Below are 18,571 nucleotides of genomic sequence, written 5' to 3'. Positions count from 1 at the left end.
TGATATCTAAAGTTCCCTTTTTGTATCTCACACAACCGGTTCCCAACAGTCTAACATTTCTCTAAAATTTTCATATTTCTTTAACATGAATAATATTAATTTAACAATTGCCACCTGCTCCCATAAAGCACTAACTAATTCTTCCTTTTTCAGTTTATGGCCATCCTTTTAAGTCCTCCTTGCTAGAGCTGAAAATATCCAACACTTGAGTGTGGATATTCTTCTGTATCCTTTGATCATTCCCATTGCTCAAAATGCATAAAGAGGGATCATTGGTCTACCTCAGTCCAAATATTTCATTTACAGCTGAAATCACAATATGCTGATAAGGTCTGGCCTTCCAACAACCCCACCAGATGTGAACCATGGTTACCTAGGACTCGGATCTGATGAACCTTGGTTATCTGTATATTGTAGCACAGTAAGGGATTCTGCTCTGGCCTAGAGGCCTCTGGAAGTGATTGGCTGAATTGCGCTGGTGTCATAGAAGGCCTGGCAGGCGTTCTCAGGCAGGAATCGTGGCTAAAGAATCCTTGACCAATGGCAATCCAACTTCTAGTTGAAAACACTCAGTGAAAGAGAGTCCCCCACTTTCCAAAGGAATCCATTCCACTGTTGAACAGCTCTTACCATCAGAAGGTTCCTCTTAGTGTTTAGTGGCAAACTCCTTTTTTTGTAATTGGTTCGGCTCCTACCCTCTGGAGCAGCAGGAAAAAACCTTACTTGATTCGGCCTTACTGAGTGATTTTATGTTTAAGGTCACAGACCTACAATGCCCGTGAAATCAACCTGCTGTTGACCGTCGAAGATGAGCAGACAATAGAATGGATCTTTATCGACCCCGAAGCTTTCACAGGTAACCCCACCTGCATGCAAGCCGAGGGGGACAACGGGTGCAAGGAGGTAATGATGCTGTCCAAATCCTTATAAGAACATCAAAAAAGTAAGACTTGTCTTGTTCCATTGCGTTGGCTAAATTCAGCCTCCAGTTTCCTGCAGCAGTGAGTCCCATGCCTCTGTGAAACCTGCAAACTCTCCAAGGAAAAGGGACACCCTTCTCCTGTTATTTGTTCCCATCATTTTGATATTTACAGTTAAATTGCCCCTTAACATGGAGGCTCCATTTAATAGTAACTGATAGATATATCCTCAGTGTCAAGTTTAGGGACGTGGGTGGCGCTGTGGGTAAAACCACAGCGCCTAGGACTTGCTGATCGTAAGGTCGGCGGTTCGAATCCCCGCAGCGGGGTGAGCTCCCGTCGTTCGGGAGCTCCTGCCCACCTAGCAGTTCAAAAGCACCCTTAAGTGCAAGTAGATAAATAGGTACCGCTTTATAGCGGGAAGGTAAACGGCGTTTCCGTGTGCGGCACTGGTGCTGGCTTGCCAGTTGCAACTTCGTCATGCTGGCCACGTGACCCGGAAGTGTCTTTGGACAGCACTGGCTCCCGGCCTCTTGAGCGAGATGAGTGCGCAACCCTAGAGTCGGACATGACTGGCCCGTACGGGCAGGGGTACCTTTACCTTTTACAGTGTCAAGTTATTTTTTAAGGCTTTCTAAGCAACCATCCGTACCTGCAGTGAATTCCACGAGTTAAATAAAGAGGAAGCACATCTTTTTTTTCTGGTCCTGATCCTACTGCCTGCCAGCTTTGCTGGCAAACTCCCCTGATTTCTAATGTTAGAAAATGTTCAAGGGATAAATCTCTCTCTCTCTCTCTCCCTCCACCTGGCACCACTCTTTAGGAAATGACAGGGCTGCCTAAAATCCTGAGGGCATTTGGAGGATTTGGAAAACAAAAGCATTTTTGGCACAGATACCACAAAGGCGAAGCATCATTTAGATCTGGGGTCAGCAAACTTTTTCAGCCGTGGGCCGGTCCACTGCCCCTCAGACCTTGTGGGGGGCAGGACTATATTTTGAAGAAGAAAAAATGAACGAATTCCTATGCCCCACAAATAACCCAGAGATGCATTTTAAATAAAAGCACACATTCTACTCATGTAAAAACACACTGATTCCTGGACCATCCGCAGGCCAGATTTAGAAGGCGATTGGGCTGGATCTGGTCCCCGGGCCTTAGTTTGCCAACCCATGATTTAGATGCTCCCTGTCCCTGGCGGGGCAGGGCAGTTGAGTCGTTCTGAGTGGGCGAAACGATTTAGCAGGGAAAGTGTTTAACTATAAACCATAGAATCATGGAAGTGTAGAATTGGAAGAGAACCTGAGGGCCACCTGTCCGTGAGGTGCAAGTCAGGGCATTTCGTATAATCACTTTGACATACCAAACATGAGAAACAGATGGAATAAAGAACTGGAGGTTCGTATCTCACCCAGTCAGTAGCACAATGTTTTTAACTTTGGTAGCTAATGTGTCGTTAGATTATGAATTATGCATTATACAACAAAAAGTAATATTTAGAATTCATTGGACTCTACTGCACCTGCACAGAAAGGGATGATCCACAACAACATTCTGCACATAATAAGGAAATGCTTCTTTGAAACATGCTCATGCAGTATCCGACGCTGGCAAATTTCTGGAGGAAAGTATTAAGATGTATAAATACTGCTTTGGGGAATATTTTAAAATTGCCATAGGGTAATATTATTCTAAGCCACATACCAACCATATGGGGTTTGACTGCGGGTCAACATAAATTAGGGCGGCCCTATGTCCGGGTTTGAAATAGTGTCCAGGCGGAATTTCCACTAAAAACGTCTAAAAACCCTGATGATGATGATGATGGTGATGGTGATGGTGATGATGATGATGATGATGATGATGATAATAATAATAATAATAATAATAATAATAATAATAATAATAATAATAATAAATTATTTATACCCTGCCCTCCCCAGCGGCTAACAACTGGTAATAAAAACAAGTTGATTAAAATACAATTTAAAAAACAAGATTAAAATACAACATTAAAACATTAAGCACCCCTAGCACCCACATCCTGACCGACTGGACCAAAGAGGTGAGCTGCGAGGGCCGGGTAACAGGGAGGGGGTGGAGATGTGTAAATCCCACATACCATGCGCCCAGGAAATACTGCCAGCGTGGCAGTGTAGCATAGTGGTTGGTGTGTCAGAGTAGGACCTCTTGTAGACTGGGGTTCAAATTCCCACTGGGCCACAAAGCTGCCTTATACCCAGTCAGACCATCTCTTGCCTACACTGAATGGCAGCGGCTCTCTGGGTCTGAGCAGGAATAATAATAATAATAATAATAATAATAATAATAATAATAATAATAATAAATTATTTATACCCTGCCCTCCCCAGCGGCTAACAACTGGTAATAAAAACAAGTTGATTAAAATACAATTTAAAAAACAAGATTAAAATACAACATTAAAACATTAAGATGCAGCCTCTTCACAGGAGGAGAAAGGAAAAAGAAAGAGTGTCAACCCACGTAAAAAGTGGGCAAATTTCCTTAAAAGGTCAACAACTTTTGTGCCCAGGTTCCCACTTTTAGAAATATGGCAACCCTAATGTAAGTGGACTCTTCATGCCCTTATTTCTGCTAAAAGACTGGCATTGAGACATTGGAAAGATAATACCATGGCCCCCTTTCTCCAGCTGCATTGCATTATGGGTAACATTCCAGGGGCCACAATCCAGTGGTGAATGGGGCCATGGGCAAAAGGTGGGTGGAGCAATGCATGCAAATTTCCCCTTTTTAGACAAACCCTTTCTACACAAACTCAGTCCTTCCTCCATCCAGACTAGCAGGAGACATTATCAGAACTCAAGGGCACGTTCCAGCCAGGCACAGATCTTTGGGGTGGGTGTGAGGCAGGGCTGAGGAGGAGGTGTGGCTAAGGAAGGGGAGAGTCCTGAGGACTTGGAGGGCTGCACTTGGGGTCCCTCTTTGGCTTTGCTAGGCCTTGCACCTGGGAATCACACCTGTCACCTGTTTGCATCCACCTCTTAATGGCTTCCAAGGTTTGCCTCGCTTTGCTCTCTGGCCATGTTTGTGTCCCCACCCCCAGCCTGTTTCTGTGGGTTATTAATAAGAATCACTGCAGGAGAATGTTTGGCATTTGTCATCCCCCCCCTCCTTTGTTCTGCAGGCTCCTCTCCTTCCCTCCCAGCCACTCCTAAAGCTAACAGTTACATTTCAGCCAATTGATCCAGGAATGCAGCCGTCACCAGCAGCTGCCGCCGCCATTCTCCATCATGTTTTAATAGCATCTCGGAGGTGGAAAAGTTCCTCTTTGGAAGCGAGAGGCTTTCTTGTTTTTTCATGATGGGGGACAAGCCAGTTATTTTGCACGGTTAAAAGTCTATCTCTCCCGCAGACGGCGGGGGGGAATAAACAAGAAAACACCAGCTTAATAACGTGTCACGCTTGGCTTCGTGTTGCAGCCCAGAGAGAGAGAGAGAGAGAGAGATAAATGTGGGCTTTTATATGGCAGCCGGGCAACTGGAGGCCTTGGGGACCAAACACATGGCAGAATCAGCTCTCTCTCCATCAGATTCCAGCTTCTGGCAGAAGTCCCTCTGCGGTGCCAGGCAGTAAGCTGGCAGCTCCAGGCATCCTGGCCCAGATGATCGGATGAGTCTTGCTATTGTGGGTATATCGTTCACACAGGGCTCTAAATCCTCACTCAGATCCAGGGCACTTTTCTCATGGGCTCTGTTGTATCGGTTCTGTCTCTCTGTCTCTCTGTCTCTGTCTCTCTCTCTCTCACACACACAGCAGCTAGAAAAGGGATTTCTCTCTGCACCTTTATTATTTGCACTCGTTTCCCCATCAGCTCGTTCGTTGCCAGCTGGTCCCTTCCCCCAGGCTCCGTTCCTCATCTCAACATGGCAGCCTGGCTTCAGATCGAGGTGGCCGCCAGGACCAGACTTGGGGACCCCCAAAACAGTGGCAGCAGGTGCCCACTGGGAATAGTGAGGTAGTTGACAGGGAGGTCAACAGTAGGGGGCGCCAGAGCTAAGGACAGGCAGAGCAATTTAGACAAGTTTTGTCCCCTCCTCATCCTCCTCTCTCTTGATTTCTGCAAGGGCAACACTGAGACTGTGGAGAAGGGGGAAGCTGCTGGGCAAAGTGGGTGTGTCTGGGGCAAACTGAGGTTGGAGGGGCCTTAGTGAAACAGGCACTACTGCCCACAAATGTTTGGAAGATGCTTTCTTTTCAGGTGCGTTATTAGTTGGGCGAAGGCAACACTTCTCATCAAAGAATTATTTGATAGGCTTTTGAGATCTCCTGTTGGAGACTATCTCTGCTGGAGAATATTCTGCAGAATAGCCACTCCAGTTTTGCAAAGCAAGAATTTTGGGTGCTGCTGTGACTCAGAATTAATATCACTTAATGTTATTTCCCTATTGTTGAAGGAGGGAACAGGGCTAGAAACTTGGTGTGTATGTTTTTGCTTTAAAAGGTTGGGGTGTGAGAATTCATGGCGATGCCAAAAATAGGGAATTGCAGAAAAGTGGGAGGGGGAGAGCTCTGAGCTGCTGGTCTCAGAAGCTCTATAATTAATGTGACCGATATTTGTGTGTATATTTGCTCCTACCCACATGACGCTGCCTTCTCCCGACAGAGAACGGAGAATGGGCAATCAAGCACCGGCCAGCCAAGAAGGTTGTGAACGCTCAGCACTTCACGCCAGATGACATAGGGTACCAGCAGATCATCTTCTTCCTCATCATCCAGAGAAAACCACTCTTCTACATCATCAACATCATCATCCCTTGCGTGCTCATTTCCTCGGTTGCTGTGCTGGTGTACTTCCTCCCAGCGAAAGGTCAGCGCCAAAAGTATCACCGTGGACTCAGCTATACAGCTGCAAATAAGTGTGTTGTAAAGTGCAATATACAAATGTGACACCAGATGGCGACAGTGAGCTATGGCAAATTCAATGTATTTTTCAAAACTTTTTTTTAAAAAAAACATGTATTTTCACAGCATTTTTTTATATGTTTGTGGATTCCACCTGTGGTGCTTTGGTTGGCCTGGGTTAGGTCTGGTTAGCCTGTGCCCCCCCGGGTGTTGATGGATGATGGGAACTGTAGTCTGGAAAGCCCAGCTTCCCCCACCCTGGGCTAAGGATTCAGCACTCTGGACAGCTCCCAGGCTTTTCTTCACAGGGAGGCAAGGAACCGGGTTGGTCAAGAGGAAGTGGAAATTGGTGGGTCTTCCGATGTGGCTGAACTCCAACTCCCATCAGTCCCAGCCAGCACAGTCAGTGGTCAAGGATGATGGGAATTGTAGTCCTGCAACAGCAGAAAACCAACAGTTCCCTATACAGGAAAGGGGGAATTTAGTGTGTGCCTGGTGGTTTTTGCAGCAGGCACGTGTTTAGCATGACACGGGCTACGATCACCTCCAAATTTGCGCTGTTGAAAGCCCCCTCACGACTTCCAGGCCTATTTATTCATTTCATCAGATATCTAAGTTGCCCCTTCATCCAAACAGACTGCAGGCAGGAGTAAATTAGTAAACATAGGGTAACCTCTTTACGCTTAGGGTCTTTGGCTCCTGGGGTGTCCATTTTCAGGACCCACCTTGCTTTTTTCTCAAGCTTCTAGTAAGAACCAACTCCACCTGACGATAAAATATAAAACCCGCATAAAAAGTGAAGTGCAGAAATGGAACATAAAGCATGAAACAGATCGTAAAACAGTATCAAAATCCTAAAACCATCAAGAATTAAAAACTGCAGGAATAAAATTTGGGAAGGCTTAGGAGAAAAGAAGCGTTTTCTGTAGGTGTCAAGAACTGGTATAACAACAGCAAAGTGATGACATAAGAGAAGACTCCTGGATCAGGCCAATCGTCCATCTAGTCCAAAGTCCTGCTTTCTCAATGCCATGTATAATTTTATAAACTTCTATCATGTCTCCAGGGACGCGGGTGGCGCTGTGGGTTAAACCACAGAGCCTAGGACTTGCCAATCAGAAGGTCGGCGGTTCGAATCCCCTCGACGGGGTGAGCTCCCGTTGCTCGGTCCCTGCTCCTGCCCAACTAGCAGTTCGAAAGCACGTCAAAGTGCAAGTAGATAAATAGGTACCGCTCTGGTGGGAAGGTAAACGGTGTTTCTGTGTGCTGCTCTGGTTCGCCAGAAGCGGCTTAGTCATGCTGGCCACATGACCCGGAAGCTGTACACCAGCTCCCTTGGCCAATAAAGCGAGATGAGTTCCGCAACCCCAGAGTCGGCCACGACTGGACCTAATGGTCAGGGGTCCCTTTACCTTTACTACCATGTCTCCTCTAACTCAAAGGCCCCAATGCTGCAACCTTTCCTCTTAGGAGAGTCACTCCCTGAATCTACAGAGGAGGAAAAACTTCTCTCCATCCAAACAATGTACAACAGCACACAGTGGCAGGTTGAGAATCCCTCCCTCTAACCAAGATAGATCAACTACTGCCTGCCTCGCCTCCTCTGTTTAGCAGAAAAGAGCTGAGAAAGCGCAGAGCAAAACTGGGTCCCATCTCAGCAGGAACAAGGCCAAGAGGCAGCCACGTGGCCTAGTGGCAACTGGTAATTTGATAGAAGTTGTTGTTTAGTCCCTTAGTTGTGTCCGACTCTTCGTGACCCCCTGGACCAGAGCACACCAGGCACTCCTGTCTTCCACTGCCTCCCGCAGCTTAGTCAAACTCATGCTGGTAGCTTCGAGAACACTGTCCCACCATCTCGTCCTCTGTCGTCCCCTTCTCCTTGTGCCCTCCATCTTTCCCAACATCAGGATCTTTTCCACGGAGTCTTCTCTTCTCATGAGGTGGCCAAAGTCTTGGAGCCTCAGCTTGATAGATAAAGCCCCTCATCCCCCAGCCTGCGATTAGGGGCTCACAGAGCATCCTGGTAGGAGAGTGTTGTTTTTAGGGTTCAGAAGACACAGGGCGGAAGGTGCTTTGCATTTTGACGGCTCTGCCTCTCCCATCTCTCATCCTGGTGCCGTTTACTGGATGTGAGGGCTGGGGCAGAAGCAAGATTGGGAGTAGTGCTGGCACACAAGTGAGAGGGGCCTGATCCAGCAGCGGACCTGCTCTTCCTAACGTCTCCAGGACCAAGACTTGAATTGAGTTGGGGAGGTACATAAGGAGCTCCTGGCTCACCAAGGCCAGCTTGGTGGGAGTCAATCAGTGACGTGTCCCAGAGGCTGATGTCTCTTTCCCCGCTAGTCTGGGGTTTTGACTATGCTGAGAACCAATCAGCGAAGCATCCCTTTCTTTTAGCCCTGTGGTAGTAGAGAAAAAATGGAGTTGGAAGGGGGCATGGTCCTAAGTTTAGAGAGGAAGCCCCTGGTACTATTTCAGATACGGTTAAGTACTTAATTCGTTCTGGAGGTCCGTTCTTAACCTGAAACTGTTCTTAACCTCAAGCACCACTTTAGCTAATGGGGCCTCCTGCTGCCGCTGCGCTGCCCCCGCACCATTTCTGTTCTCATCCTGAAGCAAAGTTCTTAACCCGAGGTACTATTTCTGGGTTAGCAGAGTCTGTAACCTGAAGCGTCTGTAACATGAAGCGTCTGTAACCTGAGGTACCACTGTATTCCCTGCCTGTCAACTGCTGAGAGGAGGACAATAAGTGATACTTCTGCATCCCAGGCCTCTATTTTCAGAGCAACTAGGCATTCCTTGGGTGGACCTTCTTGGGACGGGGCGTGAGAGCATGATGAAGCAAAGCAGAAGCCTTATTGCTTCTCTCTCTCTCTCTCTCTCTCTCTCTCTCTCTCTCTCTCTGCAGCTGGTGGTCAGAAATGCACGGTTTCCATCAATGTCCTCCTGGCCCAGACCGTCTTCCTCTTCCTGATTGCAAAAAAGGTCCCTGAAACCTCGCAGGCAGTGCCGCTCATTGAAAAGTAAGCAAACAATGTTTAGGGAAGCTTTTAATGTTTGATGCATTACTGTATTTTACTATTTTCTTGGAAGCTGCCCAGAGTGGCTGGGGAAGCCTAGCCAGATGGGCAGGGTATAAATACATTATTATTATTATTATTATTATTATTATTATTATTATTATTATTATCAGAGTTGCCTCTAGGTCTCAGCTCACAGAGGACCAACGCTAGTCAGTAATAACGTATAAAAGTCTTTATTGAAGATTAGTTTCCATTTCCAAACCGCAGCGTGCAACTCTACGTCTTAGAACCTAGACCGGCGAAGCTCCATCTGAGTCTCCGCCTCCTAGACACCAGTTTAAGACTCTAGCCTTACTCCACCTCTTCCGTTGTTCTTTCCTCCTCTGGGTCCTTCTGCCCCCTGGGGTTTCCTCCTTCCTGGACTCTTCTGATGCTGACCCCCCTGAGTCTTGCCCCTCCTTCCGGCGGGCTTTAGGACCTGGCTCCCTATCCGGGCTGCCTGCTGTGCCGCTCACCTGTACATTTGAACTTGGCGCGTGCGCCCAGCCGGTAACTTTCCTCTTGACCGTTTCCCCGCTCTCCAATGGAGGCGTGGTCAATCCTGACTCATCTCCTCTCGCTGGTGGTGAGAACACTGGTCCCGATGCCTGGGACTCCTCCCCCCCACTGCGCTCCGGTGGGGAAGCTGGTCCTGATTTCCAACTGCTGCTCTGGGAGTCCCCGCTGGCCCCTTCCTTCTGGGGTTTCCCCCTTGGCACCCCCCTTGCCCTGGCCATCGGCGCTCTCTTCTGTGAATCTTCCGATTCGCTGGAGAGGCTCATGGAATCCCTCTGACCACTGTCACCGCCTACACTCCCCTCGGATTCCTCCCCCTCGCTCTCCATTTCCTCCCTCTCCTGTGCCTCTGCTCCTGAGCCCCTGACAATTATTATTATTATTATTATTATTATTATTATTATTATTAGGTCCTGTAGGTGGCAGTGATGGCCTCCAGCTTGGGTAGCTTTAAAGGAGAATTAGACAAATAAATAGTTTCCAAAAAGCCACTCCTTTCATTTTAGCAAAGATTCCCCTGCATTGGGGCATCAGCATGTTTCTGATGTTATTACACCAGTTCATCACTGAAGTGCCAACTCTTTGCAAAAGGGAGTTGCGGAATTTATCTTCCCAGCACTGTTGCGCAACAGATAATGGATAAATCCATTTTGCCGGTGGGGAATGAGGGAGAGGTAGCAGGCTTGTCCAAGACCCCGTGAGAAGCCTGCGAGAGTGGCAGGACGTGAGCTCTAGATGTTGGATTTGATCTCCGGCTGTTGGCATGGCTTTATTTTATTATGGCGGAAGCTCTTGAGGGCTAGCACCCACTTCATCAGATGTTATCCTGATAGATGCATGACTAAGGCAGAGCTGCTTTCTAGACCACTGGCTGAAGCACCTCCCTCCTCCATTAAACCTCACTGCAGCCACGTTTGATGGGGGGAGGGGACTTTGCAGTTTGCCAAACTGCTCTGTGAAGTGCTTCTCCACCTCCATTCAGCAACTCATCAGAAGACGTACACATGGTTGGTGGTTAGGATAGAAGGGAAATTTGGTTCTGTTTGCATTTTTAGGTGAGCCTTCCTGATTTGCCGCCCCCCCCCCCCAAGTTACAATAAGTTAAACACAGCTGTCCTTCAAAATTCACAACTCTCTGAATTTTGTGGTGCATTTCTCTATAGACAAATACTGGGCATACCAGGGTGCCTATAAATGCATATATTCACAAATGCATTACAGTGGAACCTCAGTTTTCGAACGTCTCCATTGATGAACGTTTCGGAACCGAAACGCCATAAACCCAGAAATAAATGCTTCCATTTTCAAACGTGCCTCAGAAGTTGAACTTCCAAGGTGGCCTCCGTTTTCAGTTCCCTTGTTGTATTGAGGCTTTTGTATTCAGTTTTCAGTTTTCGAACATTTCAGAAGTCGAACAGTCTTCCGGAACAGATTATGTTCGAAAACCGAGGTTCCACTGTATATCCGGGTTTGGGGTTTCTTGGTTGTTGTGGGTTTTTTTTGCAAAACTGTGCCTACAAATGCATATTATTAGTGAATGCATCATATATGGGGAAAGCGTAAAATTGCAAAAACATGGACAAATTTGCATACTGATATGTGTGCATTGGGGGGAAGGCATTTTCCAATTACTTAGAAGAACAAATTCTCAGACTGATGAAGAATATGAAATAGTTGATTTTGCTACTGATTAGGGCAGGTGACCTGTGTGCCATTTTCCTTTTTCTCCCCAAAGGTACTTAACTTTCCTCTTGGTGGTTACTATTGCCATTGTCGTGAACGCTGTCATTGTACTCAACGTTTCCCTGAGGACCCCCAACACTCACTCCATGTCTGCACGGGTCCGAGAGGTAGGTCCAGCGGATGCTGCCCAGATGCTCTGGGCTGGTCCCCTGCTCACGTTAGACCTCCTTGCACTGCTGAGCCCCAAAACTTGGCCTTTGCCTTACCTAGGAAACTGCCTTTTCCTGAGTCAGACCACACGTCCCTCTAGCTCAGCGCTGACCACACTGACTGGCAATAGCTCTCCGGGGTTTTATGAAGGTGTCGTTCCCAGTCCTACCTGGAGATGCTGGGGATCAAACCTGGGACCTCCCTGCACACAAGGCATATCCTCTGCCACTGAGCTACGGCCCTGTCCCCTTCCTTCTTCTTCTTTTTTTTAATAATTTTTATTGTTTCATTTTACCGAATTAAACACATCAAACCAATTAATCCAAATTATAACAATACAAATCATATAATCCAATTATTTTCCAAATTATATTTTTTTGTGGGGGGTACCCATGCTTCTTGATCGGCAGGAGTCCAATCCTCGAATATTTGTGCTGCTTTCATATTAAGAATGATATTTCCAGTCCCCTCTTCTCAATCCTTGCCGTTACTCATTTTCCTTTTCCTTCACCTCCGAGCTGCTCCGCAAGTTGGTTGAAAAAAATCAGTCTTATTTGTGTTTCTGTGTGGGCTTTGTACTTCCTTCTTGAAGAGCCACAGCCCTAGCTCAAACCCCAGACCCTGCCCTTTCATGTAAGAACCCACTTGGAAACTGCCACAGACAGGCTGGGCACCTGGCACCGAAGTTTGTGGGTGCCACAAACTCTCCATGGGGAATTTTGTGGGTTTTGGGGCACCCAGGGAATGGCAGGGGAATGGTGGGAGGAACCAGAGTCTGGGGAATGGTGGTGGGGTGACAATGAGGGGTCAGGAGGAGGCGAGTGGGAGGAGGAGGTGTCAGAAACTGAAGAGGTAACAGGGCTTAATAAGCAAGGAGAGTCTGTGGGAGAGAGAAGTTCCGGAACAGAAGCAGGAGAGGAGGGAGGAAAAGAGGCAGAGATGAGTCAGGCTGGTGAAGAGTCTTGGGTGTCTCCCCCTCCTGCTGCAACAAGCACCCCTCCCTGCTTGTCTCCCAGAACCAGGAGAGGCATGAAAAGAGCAGAGGAGAAGTTGGAGGCACAGTCTCCGATTGCTTGGGAAAAGCCATGGCGAGGAGGGGACTTAGGCAGCTGAGGGGAGGAAGGGACCTTCAATCTGGATAGCCAGTGTGGTGTTATGGTTAAGGATGTTAGACTTGTAATCTGGGGAACCGGGTTCGCGTCTCCGCTCCTCCACATGCAGCTGCTGGGTGACCTTGGGCTAGTCACACTTCTCTACAGTCTCTCAGCCCCACTCACCTCACAGAGTGTTTGTTGTGGGGGAGGAAGGGAAGGGAGAATGTTAGCCGCTTTGAGACTCCTTCGGGTAGTGATAAAGCGGGATATCAAATCCAAACTCTTCTTTTCTTCTTCTTCATGGGGGCAAGACCTGCCAGACATGAGTTGCTGTGCTCATTAGGCCTGACACTCCTGTGCCGATCCTGTTTTGTCTCATAAAGCGTTAACTGCAACTTGCTCTGTGTGGTTTCCTGCCAGCTCACTCCTGTCAGAAACCCTCCTGGGCAGCCTCCCTATTTTTCTCTTCCCCCATCTCTCAGGTGTTTCTGAGGCTGGTGCCACGCTACCTGGGCATGCACATGCGACGTGTCGATGTGCCTACGGGGAATCGTCTCGTCCGCCGGCGGAGCTCTCTGGGGCTCATGGCGAAAGCGGATGAGTACATGCTGTGGAAGGCGCGGAGCGAGCTCCTCTTTGAGAGGCAGAGGGAGCGTGACGGGTTGGTGAAGATGCTCCTGGCGCAGATAGGTACGTCCTGGGCCAACGATGAGCAGCAGAGGGTGGTCTGTTGTGGAAGAGAGCAGACGATGGGGAAGGGAGGGGTGTTTCAAGTTCTTCCTCTTCCCCCACCCCTCAGCCTTCACGAGCTCAGAGCCCTCTTCAAGTTGGACTGGGGAGCCTGGGTTCTGTTCCCACAGATGTCGATAGACTACAACTCCCATCATTCCCTGAGCAATGCCCTTGCTGGCTAGGGCTGATGGGAGTTGGAGTCCAACAACAAACTGTTGTTTTAGAGTCCCAGTGCTTTCTTTCTGGGGGTCCCCAGTGGGATGCAGGACGAGCACATTTCCCCCCAAATGTGTGGCACTTACGGTAACAACTTCATGGTGAGTCCCAGCACCCTTTTTCCTAAGAAGAAGGGGGGAGGAAGCAGAGCACTGCTAGAGACTTATAGGGTTTCTTTTTCTTTTATTGATTTATAATAAAAGCAAGGAAGACTAAGCCACAAATTGCAAAAGCAGGGCAGGAGTATAGCGAAAAGGAACATAAGACTTACAGTATTTTTTAAAGTGCATTTTAGCACACAGCAGGCGGTGCTAATCCACAAACAGCATCAGTCCCCTTTAAATCCCCAGAGCTGCTTCTGCCAGCTCACTTCATCCTCCGCTGTCCTCCTCTTCCTTGCTCTTTCTGGGCAGTTCTTCTGAGCTAGGCCACACCCTGCAGGCGGACTGCCTCTTCATCATGTGGAGGAGACTTTAAAAATGCTATTAAATCCCATCTTTCTCTATTAATTCCACTGCAGTTTACTCATACCAGGGGCCACCAGAAGACTTTAACATTTTAAAAACAGCATCCTAGTGTTCTGCTGCCCTCTGTCTTTCTTGCATGCTCTTGGGTCAAGTGTGGAAGCTGTTTGGGCCCCCAACAAGATCTCTCCTGCTCAGATTCTTCTTCTGCAATCTTGACATTTCCCCTTTCCCAGGAGGCAGCTTAGAGAACGGAGGTCCCCAGGAGATTTGCAACAGTCTGCGCCGTGCTGCTCCGGAGATCCAGGCCTGTGTCGATGCCTGCAACCACATTGCTAAGACTTTGGAAGAGAAGAAGGACTTTGACAGTGTAAGTTGGCATCTCAGGTGTACAGCTGTTTAGGGACCTGTACACACAGGCATGTTCGTCTCCTGCTGACTGTGGCATCAAGCAATGCTCTGCATGTGTGAATGCGCAGTCATAGGAGAAGATTGATTGATTGATTTGTGCTCTGCCTTTTCCCCTAATATCATTTCAAACATATTTTTAAGCACAGGCAATTAACACATTGTTTAGGTATGCATTCATTTAATTAATTTACGTAACACTTAACGCCGAAACAGGTTTCTAAGCGGTTTACCATTATTGTTTATGGTTATTTATTAATTTATGTACTGCTTAATGCCAAAAAATAGGCTTCTGAGTGGATTGCAAAGCATGAAATCCCAGCTACTCACACGTTGACACATCCCTTGTTAAAATACACCATAAAATTATTCTGCTACAATATTTAAATAAAAGCATAACCCATAATCGAAAAGGGCAATAAAACAATCCCATTAAAACAGCACGGCGATTGAAATGGGAGGCCTGGGTCAGGAGATCAAGGGAATGCCTGTGCGAACAGGTGCGATTTCAAAAGCCGTCGGCATGCCAATGCAGATGGCGCCTCTCGTATTTCATTCAGCTGCGAGCTTTCATCTTGTCTGATGAAAGCCCTCTTCAGGCATTTCTCTCCACACTTCTTCTTGTGCTCTTAAGTACATCTCCGGGGCATGTGGTGCTCCCAGCGTTGCCCACCTGAGGAGGGCATATGCCAAGCAGGAATCTATGGGGTATGGCAGGCCCTTAGGTAACCTGGTCCCTACTTATTCAGGGCTTGTAAGTGCTAAGAGTAAAGCCTTGAATTGTGCCCAGTAACAGATCAGTAGCCAGTAAAGCGGCTCCTTGGCAGGGGTCTTATCTATGGCATTGACAGACTGTGCATGTCAACAACCCAGCTGCTCAAATCTGCACCAGCTGCAGCTTCCGAGTGAAACCTGACCGAATAATGAGCAGGCCTTCTGCTGCCCCAAATGGTGGGGAGAACCAGGAGATGAAGTGGTTGTGGTCGCAGCATAAGCCAGAGGGTTGAAAGAATGAGCTAAGGAGGAAACCTCACCATCCCCAGGAAACCCATACCAGGGGGCTGTGAATCAGTGGAGAAGGAACACCAAGACCCCAACGTCCTGCTTTGGAACCGTTAGAGGACTTACAAATCAGTGGGCAAGACAAGAACTTTATTGTCCCTAAAGAAAAAGAATGGAACAGACACAGGAAACTCCACCCAGGTACAACTAAATCCAGCGCCACCCAGTGACTAATCTGTATAATGACACCATTCTTATTTTTATTAATTAAATTTCTATGCAGCCCTTCATCCGAGGATCACAGGGTGGCTCACAGTATAAAAACACAAAATCAGAAACCAAACAATACCCCCCATACTGTCCACACACAAACACACTCTCTCCTCTGTTCAGAGGCTCCAGACTGTGTTGAGAATCCTTTGTTGAGAATGTTCGCCATGAAATTGGTTGGGGAGAGAGGGGGTAACTGTTCCTCCTCACCCCTGGTTTCACTTCTTTCCACCACTACAACAGCCCCCTGGGTAATTTAATGCTAGTTTTAATTTCCCACAGGTCCCGTGGGCAAGGGTGCTGCAGCGTCCTTCGCAGTAGGCTTCTGAGAAACTAAGCTTTGGCTGCCTGTGGTTGGGGTGACAGGCAAAAGGGGACTGCTTTATTTCAGCCCTGCTCCTGTCTGTCAGGCTTCAGGAAATCTGATAACAACAACAACAACAACAACAACAACAACAACAATAATTTTTATTTATATCCCGCCATCCCCAGCCAAAGCCAGGCTCAGAGTGGCTAACAACTGTAAAAATAACACCATTTACATAAAATCACAATCAATTAATTGAAATACATCCTAAAGTGAATTCATTCTAAAATCAATTCAGAAAAAAATTAATGGTAACCATTGGGCTAGAGTTCTGTGAGGATTACCAAAGGAGGGGGTCAGACTGTGCCTTGGCCAAAGGCCTGGTGGAACAGCTCTGTCTTGCAGGCCCTGCGGAAAGATGTCAAGTCCCGCAGGGCCCTAGTCTCTTGGGACAGAGCGTTCCACCAGATTGCGGCCACGGCCGAAAAAGCCCTGGCTCTGGTTGAGGCCAGCCTAACCTTCCTGTGGCCCAGGATCTCCAAGATGTTTTTATTTGAGGACCGTAAGGTCCTCCATGGGACATACCAGGAGAGGCGGTCCCGTAGGTACAAGGGTCCTATGGTGGGCAACCAAGAATTAGATAAACAAGAAGAGTTCTTACCAAGTCTTTTATTCAAGATTCACAGAAAGAGGCTTTGAGAAGTGCCTCTCTTGCAGTAATGGCGTTGCTCTGAGTAAAGCTCCACCCCTTCCATCTCTCCTATTATACGTCATCCCTAAGGTGGCTGTTCTGTGCCTTCTGCCTTTGAGCTTTCTCTTCTCCTACTCTCAGTGCCCGCCAGGTCCTGGGAGAGGGGGGATCTGGTATGCTTTCTAAAGACACCAAGTCTGTCAGCTGTCTCTCCTCCTCCTCCTCCTCCTCTCTCAATATTTCCCAGCTTCTCCCCTCTGCAGCCTCTGAGCTAAGACCGTCTTCAAACAACCATTGTAAATCTATGCTGTCTCCCTCTTCTCTGGGAAGTACCGGAGGGGGGGAGATGGACTCCACCATTCCTCCTCAGTCCCGTCCCTCACACTGTCAGGCCCGAAAGACCCCTGTGGCAGCCTCCACGCCCTCTTCCGCTGGACAACACCTCTGAGCCACTGAAAACAATTCTAACGTGCATCCTGTCTGGTGTCTTCTTCCTTGCAGGAGAACGAGGAGTGGATCTTGGTGGGTCGGGTCATTGACCGCGTCTGCTTCCTCTTTATGGCCTCCATCTTCATTTGTGGGACGCTGGGCGTCTTCCTGATGGCGCAGTTCAACCAGGCTCCCGCAGAGCCCTTCCCAGGGGACCCCAAGTTGTACCTCCCCTAGGAATGAGGTCTATCTAGGGGTGGCAGCAGCAGTGGCAGCAGCGGTGGCAACCCCTCAACGGCCGTGTGTTGGCGCCGTCTCTCAAATGAAACCTCTGTGCTTGGTGGACCTCTATGCTGGGAGCCAATTATGTCCCATAGGAATGCAAGAAGACTCCATATCCATTGATCCATCTATCTCAATATGGCAGGCAGCAGCTCTCCAGGGTTTCAGGCAGGAGTCTCCTCCAACCCTACCTTGGAAAGGGGATCTTCTGCATGCAAACCATGTTCTTTATCACTGAGCTACGGCCTTCCCTCAAAGCCACAAAGCCTTCTTGTTTAAGTTAGTGTCTGCTAACGTTTTCCAGCAGGTGAGCACACCAGGATTGCCTTTTTTGGTGGGTTGCAGGGTTGCCCATCGGTGCCTTCCCTGGTTCCTCAGCCAACAGCTGAAGCTAAGAGAGGCAGGCAGTAGCTGTCCCCTCCCTGTGAGACCGTTGGAAAAGCTGCAGCCTTAAAGGTAGTCCTTTACCTGGGGCTTGTCCATTAATCAGATATTTGACTGCATTCAGGCAGCACTTCATTCCTCTTACCCAACATTTACTTACCTGAAAAATTTTATGTGCTCTCTCACACGACATGAAAAGCTACTTCTGGAAACATAGCAAAAATTGTAGTCCTGATTCCCATGTCCATTGCTTTTGGAAGGAACCAGTTCGCAACCCCTTTGTGGCTGTTTCTAAAAGCAATCAACACGGAAATGAATATCACGGGAGTTTTGCATTGTCTTTTTTTCCAGACTTTGTGGAGGGAATTTGGGGCAGGGATCTGGCAGAGCATTCCCTCCTGCCATTTGCATGAATGGACTACACACATGAAGAGTGGCAACGTGTCCAATGGCAGGTGTGAATGGAATTGAGCGCGGCACAGTGGCACCAAACGTCCAAAGGCCACAGTTCCACAAGGCAGTGTGAAAGGAATGTGAGAAACTCATGCAGATGCCTAGTGGAATTGCCATCAGGAAAATAAACAGGATGGACCCCCCACCACACACACACACACACATCTGAAGGTGGTCTTTGTCTCTCAGCAAGGGCTGGGGCTAGGAAATAGATCAGGGGCCAGGAACCTCAGGGCCTGGGGCCAAAAGCAGCCTCTCTCTCTGGACCTCAGGAGCCTCCGCACAACAACAGCACCCCTTTCCCCAGGCCACACCAGTGGCGGAACCGCCAGGAGGCCCTCGGAGCTGGACCTCAGTGTCCGGGCTGAACGATGGGGGTGGAGACGCTCCTTCAGGTATGCAGGACCGAGGCCGTTTAGGGCTTTAAAGGTCAGCACCAACACTTTGAATTGTGCTCGGAAACGTACTGGGAGCCATTGAAATCCTTTAGGATTATATGGTCTTGGCGGCCGCCCCCAGTCACCAGTCTAGCTGCTGCATTCTGGATTAATTACAGTTTTTGAG

General features: G+C 48.2%; 1 protein-coding gene across 3 annotated transcripts in view; it reads left to right on the top strand.

Moving 5' to 3' along the window:
- Nucleotides 1–18,159, top strand: part of CHRNG (cholinergic receptor nicotinic gamma subunit) — a 29,292-nt gene extending 11,133 nt beyond the window's left edge. For all 3 annotated transcript variants that reach the window (XM_083739638.1, XM_083739639.1, XM_083739640.1), the window contains 7 exons: nucleotides 759–856; nucleotides 5,566–5,769; nucleotides 8,713–8,827; nucleotides 11,118–11,232; nucleotides 12,852–13,059; nucleotides 14,018–14,151; nucleotides 16,961–18,159. In XM_083739638.1, the coding sequence (XP_083595764.1) occupies nucleotides 759–856; nucleotides 5,566–5,769; nucleotides 8,713–8,827; nucleotides 11,118–11,232; nucleotides 12,852–13,059; nucleotides 14,018–14,151; nucleotides 16,961–17,125 (1,039 nt within the window). In that variant the 3' untranslated portion in view covers nucleotides 17,126–18,159. The remainder of the gene's footprint in view (nucleotides 1–758; nucleotides 857–5,565; nucleotides 5,770–8,712; nucleotides 8,828–11,117; nucleotides 11,233–12,851; nucleotides 13,060–14,017; nucleotides 14,152–16,960) is intronic.
- Nucleotides 18,160–18,571: the final 412 nt, after the last annotated feature.

Source organism: Podarcis gaigeae (genome assembly GCF_964106915.1).
Source record: "Podarcis gaigeae genome assembly, chromosome: 5".
Taxonomy (NCBI): domain Eukaryota; kingdom Metazoa; phylum Chordata; class Lepidosauria; order Squamata; family Lacertidae; genus Podarcis; species Podarcis gaigeae.
Note: the sequence above shows the minus strand (reverse complement) of the source record. Positions and strands in the feature narration are given on the sequence as shown.